Source organism: Coregonus clupeaformis, chromosome 20, assembly GCF_020615455.1.
Source record: "Coregonus clupeaformis isolate EN_2021a chromosome 20, ASM2061545v1, whole genome shotgun sequence".
NCBI classification, from domain to species: Eukaryota; Metazoa; Chordata; class Actinopteri; order Salmoniformes; family Salmonidae; genus Coregonus; species Coregonus clupeaformis.
In genome coordinates, this window is record NC_059211.1 from 61,013,174 (window position 1) to 61,038,687 (window position 25,514).

Below are 25,514 nucleotides of genomic sequence, written 5' to 3' on the forward strand. Positions count from 1 at the left end.
GGAGTTTAAACAGGGATACATACAATGATTGTACAAGTACAGGTTTTTGCATGTGCCAGGACTCCATTTTAGAACAGTCCAGTCCCAAAATAAAGCAATGTGGCTGGTCTTAATTCATAACATCTTCTTCTGTAACATAATTACCTGAGACATACTAGTAAACAAACTAAAACCTGGGATATCCCAGGTTAGTTGTCTTTCCCAACAAATGTTCTTACCAATCTGGTGGCAACTAGTCAACACCGCTGTTACTCCTTACTTTGGTCCATCACAGATTGATGTACAGATATGAGAATTGTTTTATTAAAATCCAGGTGACAAAATTATATTGTGAAAACAGATACGCTCAGATATACAGTGCTGCTTGAAAGTATGTGAGACCTTTTTTCCGTTTTTACCATGAAATCTTATTTTAATCAGAACCAGTCTTTTTGATCTGACATAACAGGTTTATATTTACCAATACCATATGTTGGTGTAGAGGAAATCATGCGTGTAGTAGAAAAACAAAATTAAAAAGTAATTATTGCAGGTGCAAAAATAAGTGAACCCCAAGTTGCATTGGTTAAATCAAGTAGGTAAGTAGAATCAGGTGGGTAAATAATTAGCTACCAAATGAACGAATCAAAGGAGAGATCATTAGGAAAGAGTTTGGGCGGGACTCTGATAAATAGAGATAAGAAACCTGGTCAGTTTGGTGTTCCCCATCCAGGTGAATGCAAAGCACACCATGCCGAGAGGAAAGGAGATCGCAGAGGACATCAGGATGAGGGTAGTGGGAGCACATCAGTCTGGGGAAGGCTATAAAATAATCAGTCCACTGTGAGGCAAATCATTTACAAACGGAGAGCATTTAACATGACAGCAACTCGGCCTAGAAGTGGACGCCCTTCCAAAATATCCCCAAGAGCCACAAGAACAATAATAAATCAGGGTAAAAGCCAACCCAAACATACCATCTAGAGATTTGCAGACCTCCCTTGCTGCATCTCAGGTAACTGTGCATGCTTCAACAATAAGAACACTGAATCGAAATGTCATTCATGGGAGGGTTGCTAGGAAGAAGCCTCTGCTGTAAAAAAAACCCAGTCTTAAATTTGCCAGAGACCACCTGGACAAACCTGAAGGTTTCTTGAAGTCCAGTCTCTGGACCGATGAGTCCAAAATTGACCTTTTTGGTCACAATCAACACCGCTATGTTTGGCGCAAACCCAACGCTGCCTACCACCAAAATAACCTTATCGCAACAGTCAAGCATGGTGGTGGGAATGTCAAGATCTGGGGCTGCTTTTCCTCCTCTGGACCTGGATGACTTCACATCATTAAGGGAACCATGAATTCTGAGGTATACCAGGAGATTCTTGAACAGAATGTCAGGCCATCAGTCAAGGAGATAAAGCTGGGACGAAAATGGGTCTTCCAACAAGACAACGACCCAAAGCATTCAAGCAAATCTACCAAAGAATGGCTCAGGAGAAAGAAGATTTGTGTTTTGGATTGGGCAAGTCAAAGTCCTGACCTAAATCCAATCGAGATGCTGTGACAGGACCTGAAGCGGGCAGTTCATGCCAGAAACCCCTCAAACCTCACTCAATTGGCTGAATTCTGTAAGGAGGAGTGTGCAAAAATCACTCAAAACAGATGTCAGACTGATTACTGGCTATAGGAGACGTTTAGTCCAAGTTACCGCTGCTAATGGAGGTGCCACAAGCTATTGACTGAAGGGGTTCACATATTTTTGGACACATCAAATCTGAGTTACTGTTAAATAAACAATGAAAATATCATTTCTTTTTTGTTTGTCATTTACTTGAATGTCTTTATTACGAATTGGGGTTTAGATAAGGATTTTATGTTTATTTTAATATTTTATAGCAAAAATAATGACAGCCCTGTAGGGTTCACATATTTTCAAGCAGCACTGTATACCAGAGGGAAATTTGAAGGAATATTAAGGTATTAAAACAAATACACATGCACCATTGTTGTTAGTAATACAACATCTCAGTACTGCAGAGCACTCTCTTTACAAGGCAGATGAGGATGAGCTCTACCTCTCAGGCCTGGTTCCTCTCAACCAACACTCTCTCCCTACAGTATACTTTGCCTATTGTGGGGGTTGGCATAAATTACTCTGAGAAAAATAACTAAAACAATAACAACCTGTACAAATTCCTTGATATATGTCAAGTGAAGGCTTGAAGAATTAGTAAATTATGAAATGATATAAGACATTCACAAGCTGCGATTTAAAACAGAAAGTGGAGTGGGTTGGCATAAAGCGCTCTGGGGAAAATACCTGAAAAGGAATCATACAACCACAAAGTGATTGATACTATGGCTTCAAACAACAAAAACAATATGCACAAATTGATGGAGATTTGTAAAGACGAGGTATGAATAGTGAGAAAGGGTAAGAATCTCTTGTTTTTGTCAATCACCAAATGTTCTGAGATACAAATATTGGCCTCAAATGTCTGAAGTACTGTAAGTTCATAAAGCACACGGCTCATCACATTATACAGTGAGCTCCAAAATTGATGGGACAGTCACACGCGTTTTGGTTGTTTTGGCTTTGTACTCCAGCACTTTGGATTTTAAATGACACAATGACTATGAGGTTAAAGTGCAGACTGACTGTCAGCTTTAATTTGAGGGTATTCTCATCCATATCGGGTTAAAGCTGACAGTCTACACTTTAACCTTATAGTCATTATCTAATTTCAAATCCAAAGTGCTGGAGTACAGAGCCAAAATAACAAAAGATGTCTCTGTGCCAATACTTTGTAGCTCACTGTACTTCATCTGATTGAATGCAAGTTACTATGTGCAATATTTGCCTATTTTCCATTTTAAATGTATAGTACATTAAAAACATCTCCAACAGTTTCTCTCTTCTTGGTCGTTTGTCTCAATGTAACAGACATGGAGGCATGTACTGAGAGCCTTCAAACCCCATTTTTGTGGTCCTCAGTTCCCCACCAAGAAGACCACCAGCTGGAAGGAAGCAATAGAGATCAGAGCTCATCAGACAAAACATTACTAATGACTAGGACCAGGAGTTTTTCCCTGGTCAGGTCACATGGTCTGGAAGAACTCTTGGTCTTATGTTATAAATACAGCAGCTTTGTTTACAAATTGCAGGTCAGATTTCTCTCAGGTAGCCTAGACTCTAGAGTATGTTATGACATCATGGCTGGGTTTGTTTTGTTGACGCGACAAAACAAAACATACAAAGTAAACAAAATGACGAAACTGACACTGAGTCTGGGTTTAAGAATGCCAACACCAATCTCACCTCTTCAATGTTTGACTTTCATGGCATCCAAATTAAAAGAAAAATCCCACATGTTGATCACACACATAATAACAATGTAATAACAATGTGAGCACTTCCAAATGCTTTCTTAATAAATCTTGTGGTTACTGTCTTTCTCAGACTCAGACTTACCATCCTAAAACACTGGATTATTTACAGTCTGTCTTCATACTCCATCAACGGTGTGGTTTCTGGCAAGAAAACACACAACAGAAGAGTTGGACTTAATCATACATACACATGCAGGTAAGCACGCATGTGCACACACATCCCTGGTCTCCCTTCACACCCTCACAAGCTACAACAATCAAACAGTACAGGGATTCCCTAGTTTGTCTATTCTGGACCACAAACTTGCTCTACCAATCCTCAAGGTAAACAACAACATAGTAGATGGCAGAATTCCAGGTGAATGCCACTGTGTCTTACCCTCAGGCTTTGACTCATCTTTAGGACTGTTGGATCCACTGGGTTCATCTGCTAATGAGAACAGAAGGACAAACTTGTTCTAATGAGATCATTTCTAGTAACCCTCTAGATCACGTGTCAAACTCATTCCATGGAGTGCCGAGTGTCTGCGGGTTTTCACTCCTCCCTTATACTTGATTGATGAATTAAGGTCACTAATTAGTAAAGAACTCCCCTCACCTGGTTGTCTAGGTCTTAATTGAAAGGAAAAAAACAAAAACCCTCAGACACTGAGCCCTTCATGGAATGAGTTTGACACCCCTGTTCTAGATGAACCCTCTATCCTTATAATACACAGTATAATGTTACAGGCATCAAATCATCCAGGACAAATATGGGTTGAGTGTAATGTAACTCCCAGAGCACTCTGTTACCGGGTCAACTATCTGCTTAAGTTTCATACACACCTCCCTTCTCCTGCCCCTTTTCAGCTTTGTCTGCGTCGTCTTCCCCTGTTTTGGGGTTGGCAGTTAACGGAACCGTAACCACTGCAGAATCACACGTAGAAGGAAAACATTAACTACAGCCTCTCTCATACTGCATCAAACACTGCTTAAAGCTACGATATGTAACTTTTTGGGCGACCCAGCCAAATTCACATAGAAATGTGAGTTATAGATCTTTCATTCCCGTTGTAAGCAAGTCTAAGAAGCGGTAAACCTGTTCTATTTCTATGCTTCCCGTTTTGGTTTTGTACACCAGCTTCAAACAGCTGAATATACAATATTTTTGGTTATGGAAAAATATATTTCACAGCGGTTTAGATGGTACAATGATTCTCTACACAATGACTGCTTGTTTTTTCACAAACTGAAATTAGGTAAACTATTAGAATTTTATCAACCAGGAAACTTAGTAATTTCTGTATAGTACATCTTTAAAGAAGTTACTTCTGCTTTTTACAGTCTGAAATTAACTGGATGACTTGCCTTGTTCTGGCTGGACTACATCACTGCCTTTAGTTGAGGAGAAGAGAAGAGAGAAAAGTTGAGCTTAACATTCTCATACACAGACCACATTAGTATTTGTTGTGTTCACTTCTGGATGACAATGAAAAGGATGCTAAGTGGCAGAATTCCAGGTGAATGCCACTTTGCCTTACCCTCAGGCTCTGACTTCTCTTTAGGACTACCGGATCCGCTGGCTTCAGCTCCTAAGGAGAACAGAAGGACAAACTTTTTCTAATTAGATCATTTCTAGTAACCCTCTAGATCACGTGTCACACTCATTCCATGGAGGGCCGAGTGTCTGCGGGTTTTCACTCCTCCCTTGTACTTGATTGATGAATTAAGGTCACTAATAGTAAAGAACTCCCCTCACCTGGTTGTCTAGGTTTTAATTGAAAGGAAAAACCAAAAACCCTCGGACACTAAGCCCTTCATGGAATGAGTTTGACACCCCTGTTCTAGATGAACCCTCTATCCTTATAATACACAGTATAATGTATTTAGCATTTAAGAATCTGTCAGTTACAGGAATCAAATCATCAGGACAAATATGGTTGGAGTTCACTGTAACTGCCAGAGCACTCTGTTACCGGGTAAACTATCCGCTTAAGTTTCATACACACCTCCCTTCTCCTGCCCCTTTTCAACTTTGTCTGCGTCGTCTTCCCCTGTTTTGGGGTTGGCCGTTTGTGGAACCGTAACCCCTGCAGAATCACACGTAGAAGGAAAACATTAACTACAACCTCTCTCCTACTGCATCAAACACTGCTTAAAGCTACGATATGTAACTTTTTGGGCGACCCAGCCAAATTCACATAGAAATGTGAGTTATAGATCTTTCATTCCCGTTGTAAGCAAGTCTAAGAAGTGGTAAATCTGTTCTATTTCTATGCTTTCCATTTCGGTTTTGTACACCAGCTTCAAACAGCTGAATATACAATATTTTTGGTTATGGAAAAATATACACTGCTCAAAAAAATAAAGGGAACACTTAAACAACACAATGTAACTCCAAGTCAATCACACTTCTGTGAAATCAAACTGTCCACTTAGGAAGCAACACTGATTGACAATAAATTTCACATGCTGTTGTGCAAATGGAATAGACAACAGGTGGAAATTATAGGCAATTAGCAAGAAACCCCCAATAAAGGACTTGTTTTGCAGGTGGTGACCACAGACCACTTCTCAGTTCCTATGCTTCCTGGCTGATGTTTTGGTCACTTTTGAATGCTGGCAGTGCTTTCACTCTAGTGGTAGCATGAGACGGAGTCTACAACCCACACAAGTGGCTCAGGTCTGCAGCTCATCCAGGATGGCACATCAATGCGAGCTGTGGCAAGAAGGTTTGCTGTGTCTGTCAGCGTAGTGTCCAGAGCATGGAGGCGCTACCATGAGACAGGCCAGTACATCAGGAGACGTAGAGGAGGCCGTAGGAGGACAACAACCCAGAAGCAGGACTGCTACCTCCGCCTTTGTGCAAGGAGGAGCAGGAGGAGCACTGCCAGAGCCCTGCAAAATGACCTCCAGCAGGCCACAAATGTGCATGTGTCTGCTCAAACGGTCAGAAACAGACTCCATGAGGGTGGTATGAGGGCCCGATGTCCACAGGTGGGGGTTGTGCTTACAGCCCAACACCGTGCAGGACGTTTGGCATTTGCCAGAGAACACCAAGATTGGCAAATTCGCCACTGGCGCCCTGTGCTCTTCACAGATGAAAGCAGGTTCACACTGAGCACGTGAAAGACGTGACAGAGTCTGGAGACGCCATGGAGAACGTTCTGCTGCCCGCAACATCCTCCAGCATGACCGGTTTGGCGGTGGGTCAGTCATGGTGTGGGGTGGCATTTCTTTGGGGTGCCGCACAGCCCTCCATGTGCTCGCCAGAGGTAGCCTGACTATTAGGTACCGAGATGAGATCCTCAGACCCCTTGTGAGACCATATGCTGGTGCGGTTGGCCCTGGGTTCCTCCTAATGCAAGACAATGCTAGACCTCATGTGGCTGGAGTGTGTCAGCAGTTCCTGCAAGAGGAAGGCATTGATGCTATGGACTGGCCCGCCCGTTCCCCGACCTGAATCAAATTGAGCACATCTGGGACATCATGTCTCGCTCCACTCACCAATGCCACGTTGCACCACAGACTGTCCAGGAGTTGGCGGATGCTTTAGTCCAGGTCTGGGAGGAGATCCCTCAGGAGACCATCCGCCACCTCATCAGGAGCATGCCCAGGCGTTGTAGGGAGGTCATACAGGCACGTGGAGGCCACACACACTACTGAGCCTCATTTTGACTTGTTTTAAGGACATTACATCAAAGTTGGATTAGCCTGTAGTGTGGTTTTCCACTTAAATTTTGAGGGTGACTCCAAATCCAGACCTCCATGGGTTGATACATTTGATTTCCATTGATAATTTTTGTGTGATTTTGTTGTCAGCACATTCAACTATGTAAAGAAAAAAGTATTTAATAAGATTATTGTATTCATTCAGATCTAGGATGTGTTATTTTAGTGTTCCCTTTATTTTTGTGAGCAGTGTATTTCACAGCGGTTTAGATGGTACAATGATTCTCTACACAATGACTGCTTGTTTTTTCACATAAACTGAAATTAGGTAAACTATTAGAATTTTATCAACCAGGAAACTTAGTGATTTCTGTATAATACATCTTTAAATAAGTTACTTCTGCTTTTTACAGTCTGAAATTAACTGGATGACTTGCCTTGTTCTGGCTGGACTACATCACTGCCTTTAGTTGAGGAGAAGAGAGAAAAGTTGAGCTTAACATTCTCACACACAGACCACATTAGTATTTGTTGTGTTCACTTCTGGATGACAATGAAAAGGATGCTAAGTGGCAGAATTCCAGGTGAATGCCACTGTGCCTTACCATCAGGCTCTGACTTCTCTTTAGGACTGTCGGATCTGCTGGCTTCAGCTGCTAAGGAGAACAGAAAGACAAACTTTCTCTAATCTGATCATTTGAAAGAAACACTCCTATGCTTATAATACACAGTATATTATATTTAACCTTTAAGAATCAGTCGGTTACAGCAGTGTTTTCCCTAGGACTTTTTCAGCAGTGGTAGACGGGGGGCATTGCTACTAGTGTTAGCGCAATGACATGCTACACTACATGACCAAAGGTATCTAGACACCTGCTTGTCAAACATTTCATTCCAAAATCATGGGCATTAATATGGAGTTGGTCCCCCCTTTGCTGCTATAACAGCCTCCACTGTTCTGGGAAGGCTTTCCACTAGATGTTGGAACATTGCTGCAGGGACTTGCTTCCATTCAGCCACAAGAGCATTAGTGAGGTCGGGCACTGATGTTGGGCGATTAGGCCTGGCTCGTGATGTGGAAAATTATCACTATACTTATTAAAAATCAAAGTTCTTCCAGAGTTTTTGTAGAATCAAGATAGACTTTATTACATAGAGTAACGGAAGCCGAGCTGGTCTGCAGAGCACCTCCCGTCTACCTCTCAGCTCTCCGTTTATATAGTCATATTCACATACATCTTAGCTTAAAGCCCCTCCCTCTTGGGTTCCCCCACCACCATCCTCAGTTTCCCCCTCTCTACCGCTCCGCCCACTTCCTTAGTCTATGATAGCGGCTAAATTGGACTTTTATTCAGTTTAGAATCAATAGTAGTATAATCAATCACGCCCTTGTCATGCAAAAACAATCATGTTCAGTTTAAACTCTGTTCAACCCCGGCTCACCCTGGCTTGACCTGAAGATTGATTGTTGGACATGACAGGTCCACACTCAATCTTTCAAACGTACCCAAACCCACTCCTCTCTTCCCTCCCGTCATGCTGTAATTACTCATGATTAGTCTAAACTCTGTTCAACTCTGGCTCCACTCTCTCTACTTTGTTTGAGGAGAGAGTCAAAAGGCAACAGTCTGGTTTCAGTCTCCAATAAGGTAAGACAGCCATGGATTAGGTAAGAGCAAAGAATTCGACCCAAGGTCAGATCCACACTTCACACACACACAAACCCAGTGAAAGGAACCAATCATGTTCCCGCCCAGCATCAGAGAGCACCCATGTCTAATTCTGACTCCATGTTCGTCATGTTTGTGATAAACAGAGTTAATCTCATAGTTTACTAAAAAATCTTAACTCGCAGTCGGCGTTCCAATTAATCCCAAAGGTGTTCAATGGGGTTGAGGTCAGGGCTCTGTGCAGGCCAGTCAAGTTCTTCCACACCGACCTCAACAAACCATTTCTGTGTGGACCTCACTTTGTGCACGGGGGCATTGTCATGCTGAAACATGAAAGGGCCTTCCCCAAACTGTTTCCACAAAGGTGGAAGCACAGAATCGTCTAGAATATCATTGTATGCTGTTCACTGGAACTAAGGGGCCTAGCCCGAACCATAAAAAAAACTTGCCCCAGACCATTATTCCTCCTGCACCAAACTTTACAGTTGGCACTATGCATTGGGGCAGGTTGCGTTCTCCTGGCATTCGCCAAACCCCGATTTGTCCATCAGACTGCCAGATGGTGAAGCGTGATTCGTCATGCCAGAGAACGCGTTTCCACAGCTCCAGAGTCCAATGGCGGTGAACTTTACACCACTCCAGCTGACACTTGGCAATGTGCATGCTGATCTTAGGCTTGTGTGCAGCTGCTCGGCCATGGAAACCCATTTCATGAAGCTCCCAAAGAACAGTTATTGTGCTGACGTTGCTTCCAGAGGCAGTTTGGAACTCGGTAGTGAGTGTTGCAACCGAGGACAGACTATTTTTACGCGCTATGCGCTTCAGCACTCGGCGGTCCCGTTCTGTGAGCTTGTGTGGCCTACCACTTCGTGGCTGAGCCGTTATTGCTCCTAGACGTTTCCACTTCACAATAACAGCACTTAGTTGACCGGGACAGCTCTAGCCAGGCAGAAATTTGACGAACTGACTTGTTTGAAAGGTGGCATCCTATGACGGTGCCACGTTGAAATTCACTGAGCTCTTCAGTAAGGCCATTCTGCTGCCAATATTTGTGTATGGAGATTGCATGGCTGTGTCCTCGATTGTATACACCTGTCAGCAATGGGTGTGGCTGAAATAGCTTAATCCACTAATTTGAAGGGGTGTCCACATACGTTTGTATATATAGTGTAGCTGTTCCCATAGACTTCAGGTTATTGAGCCAATGACTATCCATTTAAAAGCATCTTGGCAAAAATATATACATAAGAAAAATACATAATTTTTGCAGCGGTGGCAACAATTCAGCAGCGGTGAATCAAGGAACCAAGTCATCAGGACAAATATGGTTGGAGTGTACTGTAACTGCCAGAGCACTCTGTTACCGGGTCAACTATCTGCTTAAGTTTCATACACACCTCCATTCCCCTGCCCCTTTCCAGCTTTGTCTGCGTCGTCTTCCCCTGTTTTGGGGTTGGCCGTTTGTGGAACCTTAACCCCTGCAGAATCACACGTAGAAGGAAAACATTAACTACAGCCTCTCTCCTACTGCATCAAACACTTCTAAAAGCTACGATATGTAACTTTTTGGGCGACCCTGACAAATTCACATAGAAATGTGAGTTATAGATCTTTCATTCCCGTTGTAAGCAAGTCTAAGAAGTGGTAAATCTGTTCTATTTCTATGCTTCCTGTTCAGCTTCAAACAGCTGAATATACAATATTTTTGGTTATGGAAAAATATATTTCACAGTGGTTTAGATGGTACAATGATTCTCTACACAATGACTGCTTGTTTCTTCACATAAACTGAAATTAGGCAAAATATTAGACTTTTATCAACCAGGAAACATCTTTAAAGAAGTTACTTCTGCTTTATACAGTCTTAAATTAACTGGATGACTTGCCTTGTTCTGGCTGGACTCCATCACTGCCTTTAGCTGAGGAGGAGAGAGAAAAGTTGAGCTTAACATTCTCATACACAGACCACATTAGTATTTGTTGTGTTCACTTCTGGATGACAATGAAAAGGATGCTAAGTGGCAGAATTCCAGGTGAATGCCACTGTGTCTTCTTACCCTCAGGTCTTGACTCATATTTAGGACTACTGGATCTGCTGACTTCTGATGTTAAGGAGAACAGAAGGACAAACTTTCTCTAATCTGATCATTTGAAAGAAAACCTCCAATACTTATAATACACAGTATAATGTATAGTACCAGTCAAAAGTTTGGACACAGCTACTCATTCAAGGGTTTTTCTTTATTTTTACTATTTTCTACATTGTAGAATAATAGTGAAGACATCAAAACTATGAAATAACACACATGGAATCATGTAGTAACCAAAAAACTGCTAAATAAATAAAAAGTTATTCTATATTGTCACGCCCTGGCTCTGGGACTCTGTTATGTTGAGCCAGGGTGTGTTGTTTCTATGTGTTTTGTGTTCTAGGTTTATTATCTAGCTCTTGTGTTTCTGTGTTGGCCGGGATGGTTCTCAATCAGAGGCAACGAGTATCAGCTGTTGCTTGTTGTCTCTGATTGGGAACCATACTTAGGCAGCCTGTTTGCCACAGTGTTTTGTGGGATCTTGTTCCGTGTATGGTTAGTGTCTGTTACCAAGGACGTCACGTATCGTTTTGTTGTTTTGTTCGTGTGGTACTCTAATAAAATAAGTATGTTCGCAAATCACGCTGCGCATTGGTCCACTGTGTTCGACGAGCGTGACAGAAGATCCCACCAAAACTGGACCAAGCAGCGTGTGCAGGAGCCAACGCCAGAGGTAACTCTAGCGGATATCCACCTCGACTGGGTCAAGCAGCGTGTCCAGGAGCCAAATCCAGAGGTAACTCTAGCGGATATCCACCTCGACTGGGTCAAGCCGCGTGAGGAGGAGAGAGGTTGGACTTGGGAGCAGAGGATGGAGAGTCTGGCGAGAGCCATGGAGGCCATATCCACGGGGGAGAGACAAACCCCCGAAAAAAAATTGGGGGGGGCTCACACCATGGACGACGGGGCTGCTGGAGGCAGATAAGGGGCGAGTTAGTGGACGAGGAGAGAAGGCCACCGGGTTACGGGAGCCATTGGCGAGTAGAGGGAAGGAAAATGTAGAGGCACGGCGAGAGGTACTGAGGTGTGTTGCCAGTCCGGTCCGGCCCGTTCCTGATCCCCGGGTAAGGCCAGTGGTGTGTGTTCCCAGTGCGGTCCGGCCTGTTCCTGCTCCCCGCACCAAGCCAATGGTGCGCGTCGCCAGCCCGGCCCGGCCTGTTCCTGCTCCCCGCACCAAGCCAATGGTGCGCGTCGCCAGCCCGGCCCGGCCTGTTCCTGCTCCCCGCACCAAGCCAATGGTGCGCGTCGCCAGCCCGACCCGGCTTGTTCCTGCTCCCCGCACCAAGCCAATGGTGCGCGTCGCCAGCCCGGCCCGGCCTGTTCCTGCTCCCCGCACCAAGCCAATGGTGCGCGTCGCCAGCCCGGCCCGACCTGTTCCTGCTCCCCGCACCAAGCCAATGGTGCGCGTCACCAGCCCGACCCGGCTTGTTCCTGCTCCCCGCACCAAGCCTGTGGTGCGCATCGTCAGCCCGGTCCGGCCCGTTCCTGCTCCCCGCTCTCCCAAGGTCAACATTGGTTTTTACCCTGCCTATGTGGGAGGCACTAGCCATGGATTTAATCCCTTGCCAGGCCACCCTTGAGTTTCCTGAGGAGAGGGTCCTCTCCACCCTTTGCATGTATGTTTTACCTCCGACACAAATCTTGAGAAGAAAACATTGAGTTCATTAGCCATGTTCTGGCCCTCGTGCCACCCAGAAGCTCCTCGACCCGTTTCAGTTTGCCTATCAGTCCAGCAGAGGAGTTGATGATGCCGTTCTTACTCTCCTCAACATGGTCTATAGATATCTAGAGGGCGCCAAATCCCATGTCAGGGTTCTGTTGACTTTTCTTCTGCCTTCAACACAATCCAGCCTTACATTCTGGCACAGAGACTCATAAGGGACTTCTCCTTAGATGGGGGGCTGGTTTTGTGGCTGTTAGTCTTCCTGAGCCAGAGGTCACAGCGGGTCAGAGTAGATCCCCACATGTCGGACATACGCACCACCAACACAGGCTCTCCTCAGGGATGTGTTTTGTCCCCACTCCTGTACACCTTGTCCACTAATAGTTGTACTAGTTCCCATCCTGACAGACACCTCGTTAAGTTCGCTGATGACACTGCCTTGATCAGCCTGTTGCAAGTTATCACTTTTGCCTTATGGCAAGGTGCTCCATCATGCTGGAAAAGGCATTGGTCGTCACCAAACTGTTCTTGGATGGTTGGGAGAAGTTGCTCTCGGAGGATGTGTTGGTACCATTCTTTATTCATGGCTGTGTTCTTAGGCAAAATTGTGAGTGAGCCTACTCCCTTGGCTGAGAAGCAACCCCACACATGAATGGTCTCAGGATGCTTTACTGTTGGCATGGCACAGGACTGATGGTAGCGCTCACCTTGTCTTCTCCGGACAAGGTGTTTTCTGGATGGCCCAAACAATCGGAAATGGGATTCATCAGAAAAAATGACTTTACCCCAGTCCTCAGCAGTCCAATCCCTGTACCTTTTGCAGAATATCAGTCTGTCCCTGATGTTTTTACTGGAGAGAAGTGGCTTCCTCGATGCCCTTCTTGACACCAGGCCATCCTCCAAAAGTATTTGCCTCACTGTGCATGCAGATGCACTCACACCTGCCTGCTGCCATTCCTGAGCAAGCTCTGCACTGGTGGTGCCCCGATCCCGCAGCTGAATCAACTTTAAGAGACAGTCCTGGCGCTTGCTAGACATTCTTGGGCGCCCTGAAGCCTTCTTCACAACAATTGAACCTCTCTCCTTGAAGTTCTTGATGAACCGATAAATGGTTGATTTAGGTGCAATCTTACTAGCAGCAATATCCTTGCCTGTGATGCCCTTTTTGTGCAAAGCAATGATGACGGCACGTGTTTCCTTGCAGGCAACCATGGTTAACAGAGGAAGAACAATGATTTCAAGCACCACCCTCCTTTTAAGGTTTCCAGTCTGTTATTCTAACTCAATCAGCATGACAGAGTGATCTCCAGCCTTGTCCTCGTCAACGAGAGAATCACTGACATGATGTCAGCTGGTCCTTTTGTGGCAGGGCTGAAATGCAGTGGAAATGTTATTTGGGGATTAAGTTCATTTTCATGGCAAAGAGGGACTTTGCAATTAATTGCAATTCATCTGATCACTCTTCATAACATTCTGGAGTATATGCAAATTGCCATCATAAAAACTGAGGCAGCAGACTTTATGAACATTTATATTTGTGTCATTCTCAAAACTTTTGACCACGACTGTATACAAAACTAAAATTATGCTTGTGAGGCACTGCATAACCTGCTGTTTCATACACGACCACGCGCACACATACACACGGGTACATACACACATACACACAGATATATGAACACACACACGCACACAGAAACACATCCTGATAACAGATAGTTTATATGTCTTGTCAAGGAGTTTGCTGTTGAATTCCACAGAGTAAACTCCAGTCTGTTTTTGTCAATCCACCAGTGGCGGCTCCTGAAAAAATTCTCAGGAGGGGCAATTTTTCTGATGATTTAGGTGACCTACACACATTTTTAAAAAGATATGTCCAGCAACAACATGAAGACAGGGGCAGCATATAAGTCAATACCAGAAGCATTTATTGACTGATCTCAAAAGTGTTGGCTTACAAAAGCAAAATAAGTTATCACAGTAAAAATAATCAAGGGTGTTCTTTCACATTCCTCAACACTGCATAAACAATATGTATGGCTTTGTAAAAATGAACAACCATATTCTGGCCAATTGTATAGATTTGTAAATATGAACAACCATATTCTGGCCAATTGTATAGATTTGTAAAAATGAACATGAACAGATTTTTTATTTTTTTGAATGGCAGTACCTTTCAAACATGTCTGCTTGCAGTAAGGTAGCACTCACAAGGTGGCCAGAGAAAGAGAACCTTTCTTTGGTGTGATCCAGGATGGTGTTGCAGACCTCTTCAGACAGCCTCTGCTTCTCCTCTTCTCTCAAAGCTGTTCTGGGTCTTTTGGCTCCTGTTGCTTCTTGCAGCTGCTGTTGAGAGGAGTCCCTGAAGGCAAACAGACCAATGTGTTTGTTGGCTTTGTACAGTATTGTTGTCTATGTGATGCACAGGTATATGCAATGTATCCATGTATAGTACAAATACTTCAGTTCCACTTAAAATGGGCAGGGATGCATAAAGTCTTTAGTGTTTAAGTTAGCCTTTGTGTCTCACATAGCCTGGATGTTCAGCACAGTATACAGTGGTGCTCATAAGCTTATGATCCCATGCTAAAGTTGACTAAAAAGAGGAATAAAAAAGAAAAGAAAATTGGTGTCCTTAAAGGTTGGATTTTCCAACTTTTTTAATTAAGTCATTAAGATCAATTTCCAAAAGATGATTTTTTTATTTTTTTATTCCTCTTTTAGTCAGCTTTAGAATGTGTTCATACACTTATGAGCACCACTGTACAGTACACATAGTATATAAAATAAGATAGATTACACCACTGGCCATATATAATGACAATAATGTAATTTCAAACACAAATGCAGTCTCCTTTCATGCATACATTTTCAAATAAAGCTCTGCTTTGAGAAAGATCGAATGATATTGTTTAATCTTTATCTTACCTTATGGCCTGCACACTGCTTGCGAAGCTGTCGAGGGCACGTTTGATAAAGACAGCATCGATGTCCTTATTCTGTAGCTTCTGGTACGGTGGGCTGGTCAAATGAACCCAATGAACCCGTCCGGATGGCTTCAAAACATTCTATGAGGTCGTCTCGATTCTCGTAGACAGTGTTCACGACTCTGCTGTTGCTAACCTCATCGTTGTGGCGGCGGACAGCTAGCCTGTATCCCTCATCCAGTTGAGTGGCAATATTCACTCTCACCAAAGCAGACAATCTCAAACAGCTATCAATGTGGGTCTTTGACAGCTCATTTTTCTTAATCTTTTCTGAAAGATGGTGCATGTCGGTTACACCAGTCGCTGTCCAAGCGTTGCTGTCTGTCGTTCATGGTTACGTTACGTTACGTATGACGAAAGCGCGTAAGTGCAAGCCCTCAGACACCCATAGAGAATGTATTGAAAGCTCAGAAATTTGAAAAAAAATTATTTTACATTAGAGGCTATGAGAGACTTCTGGGCGATTTTCAACCTGACTGAAATCGCCCCAAAACGGGCGGGGACATTTGAAGCACGACTTTAGCCTGATTGGACATTTAGTGGCTGGCAGATCAGACGTGAACACTGAACTACTGTTGCCATGATATAATTGATTAGAAAAAAAATCCCTTCCTTTTCCCGTTTGGCAGTGCGTCGCCCATATCGCCCTATTGAACACACCGCCCATGCAATCCACTGATTCTCAGCTCAGTCTGCCACCTTGTTCTTCCCATGCTTCCATAAGATGCTTGTGATGGGGCCAGGCACTGTGGACTTGTCTGGTTTCAACTTGAACTCACCTCCCACTTTAAGCAGACATTTCATAAATGTATCAGAGTATCAATGTATCCAGGGTAACACATAATGGTTAGGGTATAAATATGTAGTCCTAACCCTATATATAAACGCAACATTTAAAGTCTTGGCTGCATGTTTCATGAGCTGAAATAAAAGATCCCAGAAATGTTCCATATGCACAAAAAGCTTATTTCTCTCAAATGTTGTGAACAAATTTGTATACATCCCTGTTAGTGACCATTTCTCATTTGCCAAGATAATCCATCCACCTGACAGGTGTGGCATATTAAGAAGCTGATTAAACAGCATGATCATTACACAGGTGCACCTTGTGTGGGGACAAAAAAAGGCCACTCTAAAATGTGCAGTTGTGTCACACAACACAATGCCACAGATGTGAAGTTTTGAGGGAGCGTGCAATTGGAATGTCCACCAGAGCTGTTGTCAAATAATTTAATGTTCATTTCTCTATCATAAATCGCCTCCAACGTCGTTTTAGAGAATTTGGCAGTATTTGTATTTACTAGGGATCACTACGTCCAACCGGCCACACAACCGCAGACCACGTGGCTGGGCCTGGCTCCCTAGTGGGTGGGCCTGGCTCCCAATTGGGTGGACCTATGCCCTCCCAGGCCCATCAATGGCTGTGCCCCTACCCAGTCATATGAAATGCATAGATTAGGGCCTACTGAATTAATTTCAATTGAATGATTTCCTTATATGAACTGTAACTCAGTAAAATCATTGAAATTGTTGCATGTTGCATTTACATTTTTGTTCAGTATATTTAGCTTTTAAGAATCAGTCAGTTATAGGAATCAAATCCTCCGGGACAAATATGGCTTGAGTGTACTGTAACTGCCAGTGCACTCTGTTACCAGGTAAACTATCCGCTTAAGTTTCATACAAACCTCCATTCTCCTGCCCCTTTCCAGCTTCGTCTGCGTCGTCTTGCCCTGTTATGTTGATGTCCGTTAGCGGAACCGTAACCTCTGCTTAATCACACACAGAAGGAAAACATCAACTACAGCCTCTCGCCTACTGCATCAAATGCTACTTAAAGAAGTTACTTCTGCTTTACAATCTTAACTGGATGACTTGCCTTGTTCTGGCTGGACTCCATCACTGACTTTAGCTGAGGAGAAGAGAAGAGAGAAAAGTTGAGCTTAACATTCTCATACACAGACCACATTAGTATTTGTTGTGTTCACTTCTAGATGACCATGAAAAGGATGCTAAGTGGCAGAATTCCAGGTGAATGCCACTGTGCCTTACCGTCAAGTGTCATTGACTTAAACAGCGACTTCCTACTTAAAGTAATTAACAACAGAATTCAAAGAAAATAGCAATCAATCTATGTTCTCGTGATATTCTGAGATATGCAGATGAGCATCTATCCTACTTCTTCATGACGTCTTAAATTAGCTGGATGACTTGCCTGTGGTTTGGTTGTTTCCATCACTGGGTTTAGCTGAAGAAGAGAGAAGAGATCAGTTTAGCATTCTCAAACATCTTTGTTGTGACAATATTTAATGATGATGATGGAACTATTTGATTTGTAACATACAGTAGATCAGGGATAGGCAACCCTGTTCCTGGAGTGCAAGGCTCTGTTGCATCCCACAGTGTGTGTGAAGTTTGGTGTGACCTTCTTTTATGTTTTTAATTTGTACACTTTGTTTGTAAACCATCTGTCAACGATGGCTTTACAGTGGTGGGGTGTTGGACTGATCTTGTTGATCGTGTACCCGCTACAGATGGACTAAATGATGAAAACGCTGCTGGCAGCGGAATCCAATACAGCAGAGAGTTCCTACTACAATGCAACTCAAACACGAACGCATTGGATATCCCAATGGCCCATCTAATCCCTGATTGTCTGCGAGTGGATTACAAACCCAAATGCAAACTTCGAAAACGCAGGGGAATCAGACAAAGACTTAAAAATTAAAGACCAAACTTCCCTTACCCACCACCTTGCTGATCAATGCCCAGTCACAGAGGGGGAAAACAGATGAGCTGTCAGAGAATCTGTGCTTCCAACACGAATACTGGGAGGCATTTTTGCTGGCGTTTACTGAGACTTGGCTGGATGACAGAGTCCCGGACAGGGAAGTGGAGCCGGCCGGCTTCACACTGGTCAGAGCAGACCGTGATCTGACCGTCACAGGGAAACATCACTGTGGCCTGCTTGTCAGGGACCAGTGGTGTAAATCGATCCTGGTAAGAGAGATACTCTGTACCCCCAACATTGAACTGCTTTCTGTGTCACTTACCCTACTATCTGCCCCGTGAGTTCCCCCAATTGTTTGTTACCGTTGTGTACATTCAACCAAAAGCTAATATAGCAAAAGCATCAGAGATTATTTATAATCTGTCACAGAAACTGGAATCCATCTCCCCCGACGCACCCACATTTATTTTAGGGGATTTTAACAACTGTACTTTGCACAAGATCCTGCGCACGTACCACCAGTATGTGAAATGTCACACTAGGAAAAATAAGACTCTTGATTTGTGCTATGGGACAATACCAAATGATTTGTCTGCCACCACTAGACCTCCCCTGGGGACATCAGACCACAATGTTGTCTACCTCCGGCCAACCTACTGTCGGCTCCTGGAGAGGGAGAAACCTACAGTTAAAACTGTCCAGATCTGGAACGACAATAGTATCACTCATCTCCAAGGGTGTTTTGACTGTACTATGTGGGAGGTATATCAGGATAGCAGCTCTGATCTTGATGAACTCACAGATGTTGTTTCAGACTATGTAAACTTCTGTGTTGAGTCAGTTGTGCCTACTAAAACCTGTAAAATCTTCCCTAACAATAAGCCTTGGGTATCAAAAAATCTAAAATCACTACTTAATAGGAAGAAGGCAGTTTATGCTGATGGTAATAGACAGGCTAGACAACGTGAGATCAAAAGACAGATACTGGTGGACAAGGAGGCATACAAGCAAAGGGTGGAGAGGACCCTCTCCTCAAGAAACTCAAGGGTGGCTTGGCGAGGGATTGAATCCATGGCTAGTGCCTCCCACATAGGCAGGGTAAAAACCAATGCTGACCTTGGGAGACATGAGGGCCAGAACATGGCTAACCAATGCTGACCTTGGGAGACATGAGGGCCAGAACATGGCTAATGAACTGAATGTTTTCTTCTCAAGATTTGAATCTGACGACTTTGTGTCGGAGGTAAAACAAATGGAAGCCTCATTACAAATGTTTGAGAGGGTTGATGTTAAACAGGCTGATGTTGTAAAGTTGTTCAGGGGATGTAACGCACACAAAAGCCCAGGCCCAGACAAAATAACTGGATGTGTTAAAGCACTGTGCTGAACCATTGACTGGTGTTTTTACAGACATTTAGCAATCCTCGCTCTACCAGCAACACGTGCCAGTATTGTGGAAAAACTCAATAATTATACACATTCCTAAAGCATCTAATCCCTCTGTGCCAAATGACCACCGCCCTGTCGCCTTGACATCCTTAGTAATGAAATGCTTTGAGAAAATTGTGAGAAGTCATATTCTCAGTGCCACCCAGAAGCTCCTCGACCCGTTTCAGTTTGCCTATCAGCCCAGCAGAGGAGTTGATGATGCCGTTCTTACTCTCCTCAACATGATCTATAGATATCTAGAGGGCGCCAAATCCCATGTCACGGTTCTGTTGACTTTTCTTCTGCCTTCAACACAATCCAGCCTTACATTTTGGCACAGAGACTCATAAGGGACTTCTCCTTAGATGGGGGGCTGGTTTTGTGGCTGTTGGACTTCCTGAGCCAGAGGTCGCAGCGGGTCAAAGTAGGTCCCCACGTGTCGGACATACGCACCACCAACACAGGCTCTCCTCAGGGATGTGTTTTGACCCCACTCCTGTACATCCTGTACACTAATAGTTGTACTAGTTTCCATACTGACAGACACTTCATTAAGTTCGCTGATGACACTGCCTTGATCAGCCTGTTGCATGATGACGAGGAACACCATCCTAAATGACTTTGTAGAGTGGTGTGACAAATCACACTGTAAGTCGCTCTGGATAAGAGCGTCTGCTAAATGACAAAAATGTAAAATGTCCTCAATACCAACAAGACCAAAGAGATGTGCATAGACGTCAGGAAGCGTACAACATCTATCAGAGGTCAGAACATAGAGATTGTAGAGGAATACACATATCAGGTTGTCCTCTTAGACAATAAGCTTCAGTGGAGTAAATGTACAGACCTGATCTACAAAAAGAGTCAACAGAGACTGTACTTTCTCAAAAAGCTGGGATCTTTTAATGTTGACTGTACTATACTGACTCTGTTTACAAATCTTTCATTGAGATTAATTTAACTTTTTGTATTGTTTGTTGGTTTGGCAATCACTGTCAGCCAGAGAAATACGCTGAGAAGGATTATCACCACAGCAAGCAAGGTACATGGAGTCAAACAGACAGGCCTGGATGAGATCTTTAAGGTCAGGGCCCTCCGCAAGGCTCACAAAATCATTTTAGACCCAAGCCACCCCCTGTACCCTGACTTTTTGATTTGTAACATACAATAGGTCAGGGATAGGCAACCCTGTTCCTGGAGTGCTGGAGGTACTGCAGGATTTTCTTCCAACTAGGCACCACACCAGACCAACTGAGCTAATTGATCAGTTCAGTGATTGACTAAATTCACACCACACCTGGTCTTCCAGGTCGGTTAAATCAAAAACATGAAGTGCCTGCAGTCCTCCAGGACCAGGGTTACCTACCCCTGCAGTAGATGAACGCTTTAACCACAAGCTCTTAAAGACACAAAATCTTCAAAGGTCTTGAGACATTCTGAAACAAGCCACATTTCTAAACCAGCAACAGTCATATCAAACAAAACAACATGGAAACAGTTCTCAGAACTCAAAATGTTCTGATTGACAACCATGGAGCAGATCAAATAAAGCAGAAGACTCACACTGAATGTCACGCTCGTTAACGGAAGATACGGACCAAGGCGCAGCGTGATAAGCGTACATCTTTATGGTAGTACACAACACGAACAAAAACAACAAACAAACGATACGTGAAGTCCTGAGGCTACACAAAACAAACCTTTACGGAACAAGATCCCACACCGACTGGTGCCAAACAGGCTGCCTAAGTATGGTCCCCAATCAGAGACAACGAGATACAGCTGCCTCTGATTGGGAACCACCCTGGCCAACATAGATCGTTGCTCCCCTGGTCTGGTCTGGCACCGCTGACTGGAGCTGGACCCGACGACGGTGGATCAACCCGTACAGGCTCCGGACTGGAGCCGCTGGCCGGAGCTGGACTGGGCACTGGTGGAGCGGATTGCTCTGGCTCCGGAGTGGATCCGCTGACTGGAGTTGGACCGGACCCCGGTGGAGCGGGTGGGACGGGCCGTGCCGGACTGGACACACGCACCACTGGCTTGGTGCGGGGAGCAGGAACGGGCTGACGACGCGCACCACTGGCTTGGTGCGGGGAGCAGGAACGGGCCGGACCAGGCTGACGACGCGCACCACTGGCTTGGTGCGGGGAGCAGGAACGGGCCGGACCGGGCTGGCGACGCGCACCACTGGCTTGGTGCGAGGGGCAGGAAGAGACCGGACCGGGCTGGCGACGCGCACCACTGGCTTGGTGCGAGGGGCAGGGAACAGGCCGGACCGGGCTGGCGACGCGCACCACTGGCTTGGTGCGAGGGGCAGGAACAGGCCGGGCTGGACTGGGAATACGCACCACTGGCTTGGTGCGGGGAGCAGGAACAGGCCGGGCTGGACTGGGAACACGCACCACTGGCTTGGTGCGGGGAGCAGGAACGGGCCGGGCCGGACTGGGAACACGCACCACTGGCTTAGTGCAAGGAGCAGGAATGGGTCGGGCCGTACTGGGAACACGCACCACTAACTTAGTGCGGGGATCAGGAACCGGCCGGACCGGACTGGTGACACACACAACTTGCTTGGTGCGAGGAGCGGGACTGGGTTTCCTTATAAACCTCCACTCCTTCTGCTGCCTAACCAGCTCCTCTCGCCGTGCCTCTACACTCTCCCTCTCCCTTCTGCAGATACGCCCTGTCGCTGCCTCCTGCTGCCCCGTCGTCCACGCCGTGTGCCCCCCCCAAAATATTATTGGGGTTGCCTCTCGGGTGTCCGTCGTCGGCACGGTTTGCGCCGTTTTTCCTCTCTTGCCTGGGCATTAACCTTTGCCCATGGCCCTTTCCCCGCGAATATCTCCTCCCATGACCACCATTTGCCCACCTGAGACATCGCTATTCTCTCCTGCTGGGCACGCTGCTTGGTCCTCTTTTGGTGGGATCTTCTGTCACGCTCGTTAATGGAAGATACGGACCAAGGCGCAGCGTGATCAGCGTACATCTTTATTGTAGTACACAACACGAACAAAAAAAAACAAACAAACGATACGTGAAGTCCTGAGGCTACACAAAACAAACCTTTACGGAACAAGATCCCACACCGACTGGTGCCAAACAGGCTGCCTAAGTATGGTCCCCAATCAGAGACAACGAGATACAGCTGCCTCTAATTGGGAACCACCCTGGCCAACATAGATCTAAACGATCTAGAACATCAACATAGAAAATATAACATAGACACTACACACCCTGGCTCAACATTTAAGAGTCCCCAGAGCCAGGGCGTGACACTGAAGCACATTAAATAATTGGCTTTTGGAACGTATAAACTAGCAAGGGGTGGCGGTGACAGAATCTTTATCCACAATGTTACCTCTATTGGAGACATTTTGACAGTGCACAAATGCATAGATGTGAAGAGAAACCAAAACCAAACAGGTTATTTCAAATACTCATCAAACGTACATCATTTAAAGCACATTTCCCTTGCAGATTCCAACTGCATCATACACATTTTATATAGGCTAGTCCACACACAGCTAACTTTAAACTCACATTAGTAATCACCTTCTCATACTGTATGTAGATGTCACTAAAACATGTTCTTCAAATAAATGCTACCACAAATAATGTGAGTAACACATTTCTGGCAACATCTCCACATATCTGCATTGTCAAAAAGGCCCCATAGCAGTACCATGTAAAAGGTGTGTTAGTGTTATTACCTGTGTTAGTGGGCTGATTGTTATCATTCTGATTCATGGAGTAATCTCTAGGTGTCTTCTCCCCTACAGTGCTATAAACTGTATCCATGGTAACCCCAGAGAGAACCCCTGAAACTCCCCGGTTGGCAACCTGATCATCCCCAACAGTGTGATAAAAAGTATCCGGGGCAATAGAATTCTGATTGTTGACTGCATCCCCTGTAAAGTTACACCATCCATCAACATGTGTTTACAGCAAACAGAGTAGAAGAAGTTCCTTGAATTTAAGATGTATTTGCCCTTTAAATTTGCATATAAGAAAACTTGGAAATATTCTGGGTTGTGGGATTACTGCTGTGCACTCGCACTCTCGCTTTCTCTCACACAAACACACACAATAGGAGATACCTGTTACTTAGTAAGGGCCCTAATTCAATTAAAACAGATTTCTGGATTTCTGGGATGGGACAAAAACAACACTCCTGTCCTGTGCTGTGAGGAACCATGTGTGCAGTGCATGGAAGTACTGTATGTGTATATGGTGCAGTGCATGAATAATAATAATAATGTTGTGTTTGTATTACTGTGGGGAGCCAGTTAGCAGGTTGAATATGGATCAGAGTCAAGTTAGGGTAAAACTTACCAAACACTCCACCACAAAACTTGGTCAAAAAGTCGATCCAGGTGTCATCGGGATATCCTGAGATGAAAAAGAGACAGACAAATGTAAGACATTATCAAGACACTTTCATTCAAATGAAATTCACATTGTGTAACATTTTGGTTAATCAGTGAGTATGAAGAGTTGAACCAGGAAGAGACAGAGAATCATCATACCTTTTTTTTTCTTCCACACCAACCAAACTGGGGAGTAAAAATACAAATATTTTATGACTTTTTTATTTTATTTTATTTCACCTTTATTTAACCAGGTAAGCCAGTTGAGAACAAGTTCTCATTTACAACTGCGACCTGGCCAAGATAAAGCAAAGCAGTGCGATAAAAACAACAACAACACAGAGTTACATATGGGATAAACACAACGTACAGTCAATTACACAATAGAAAATCTATATACAGTGTGTGCAAATGTGGTAAGTTATGGAGGTAAGGCAATAAATAGGCCATTGTGCAAAATAATTACAATTTAGTATTAACACTGGAATGATAGATGTGCAGAAGATGATGTGCAAATAGAGATACTGGGGTGCAAATGAGCAAAATAAATAACAATATGGGGATGAGGTAGTTGGGTGGGCTAATTACAGATGGGCTGTGTACAGGTGCAGTGATCGGTAAGCTGCTCTGACAACTGATGCTTAAAGTTAGTGAGGGAGATAAGAGTCTCCAGCTTCAGAGATTTTTGCAGTTTGTTCCAGTCATTGGCAGCAGAGAACTGGAAGGAATGGCTACCAAAGTGTTGGCTTTGGGGATGACCAGTGAGATATACCTGCTGGAGCACATACTACGGGTGGGTGTTGCTATGGTGACCAATGAGCTAAGATAAGGCGGGGATTTGCCTAGCAGTGATTTATAGATGACCTGGAGCCAGTGGGTTTGGCGCCGAATATGGTGTGAGGGCCAGCCAACGAGAGCGTACAGGTCACAATGGTGGGTAGTATATGGGGCTTTGGTGACAAAACGGATGGCACTGTGATAGACTACATCCAATTTGCTGAGTAGAGTGTTGGAGGCTATTTTGTAAATGATATCGCCCAAGTCAAGGATCGGTAGGATAGTCAGTTTTACGAGGGCATGTTTGGCAGCATGAGTGAAGGAGGCTTTGTTGCGAAATAGGAAGCCGATTCTAGATTTAACTTTGGATTGGAGATGCTTAATGTGAGTCTGGAAGGAGAGTTTACGGTCTAACCAGACACCTAGGTATTTGTAGTTGTCCACATATTCTAAGTCAGACCCGCCGAGAGTAGTGATTCTAGTCGGGCGGGCGGGTGCAAGCAGCGTTCGTTTGAAGAGCATGCATTTAGTTTTACTAGCGTTTAAGAGCTGTTGGAGGCTACGGAAGGAGTGCTGTATGGCATTGAAGCTCGTTTGGAGGTTTGTTAACACAGTGTCCAATGAAGGGCCAGATGTATACAAAATGGTGTCTTCTTAATTACAAGTCTGCATTAATATTATGTCAGCTATTGAATATGACTGTATCCACAATTACATGCTTAAGCTGCAATAAGAAACAATTTCTGAGAGCACCAATAAACAACCTGCATACAGTACC

General features: G+C 44.4%; 1 protein-coding gene across 14 annotated transcripts in view; it reads right to left on the reverse strand.

Moving 5' to 3' along the window:
• Nucleotides 1–281: 281 nt before the first annotated feature.
• The window catches only part of LOC121558595, a 105,776-nt gene continuing 80,543 nt past the window's right edge, over nucleotides 282–25,514 (reverse strand). For 2 of the 14 annotated variants that reach the window (XM_045205609.1, XM_045205610.1), the window contains exons 5-20: nucleotides 24,119–24,145; nucleotides 23,925–23,981; nucleotides 17,646–17,678; nucleotides 17,310–17,342; nucleotides 17,119–17,199; nucleotides 10,577–10,609; nucleotides 10,088–10,168; nucleotides 7,626–7,676; nucleotides 7,458–7,484; nucleotides 5,358–5,438; nucleotides 4,890–4,940; nucleotides 4,717–4,743; nucleotides 4,195–4,275; nucleotides 3,749–3,799; nucleotides 3,452–3,510; nucleotides 282–2,997 (exon numbers count right to left, since the gene is read on the reverse strand). In XM_045205609.1, the coding sequence (XP_045061544.1) occupies nucleotides 3,473–3,510; nucleotides 3,749–3,799; nucleotides 4,195–4,275; nucleotides 4,717–4,743; nucleotides 4,890–4,940; nucleotides 5,358–5,438; nucleotides 7,458–7,484; nucleotides 7,626–7,676; nucleotides 10,088–10,168; nucleotides 10,577–10,609; nucleotides 17,119–17,199; nucleotides 17,310–17,342; nucleotides 17,646–17,678; nucleotides 23,925–23,981; nucleotides 24,119–24,145 (752 nt within the window). In that variant the 3' untranslated portion in view covers nucleotides 282–2,997; nucleotides 3,452–3,472. The remainder of the gene's footprint in view (nucleotides 2,998–3,451; nucleotides 3,511–3,748; nucleotides 3,800–4,194; nucleotides 4,276–4,716; nucleotides 4,744–4,889; nucleotides 4,941–5,357; nucleotides 5,439–7,457; nucleotides 7,485–7,625; nucleotides 7,677–10,087; nucleotides 10,169–10,576; nucleotides 10,610–17,118; nucleotides 17,200–17,309; nucleotides 17,343–17,645; nucleotides 17,679–23,924; nucleotides 23,982–24,118; nucleotides 24,146–25,514) is intronic. The other 12 variants (XM_045205606.1, XM_045205605.1, XM_045205608.1 and 9 more) reach the window with 11 other exon arrangements.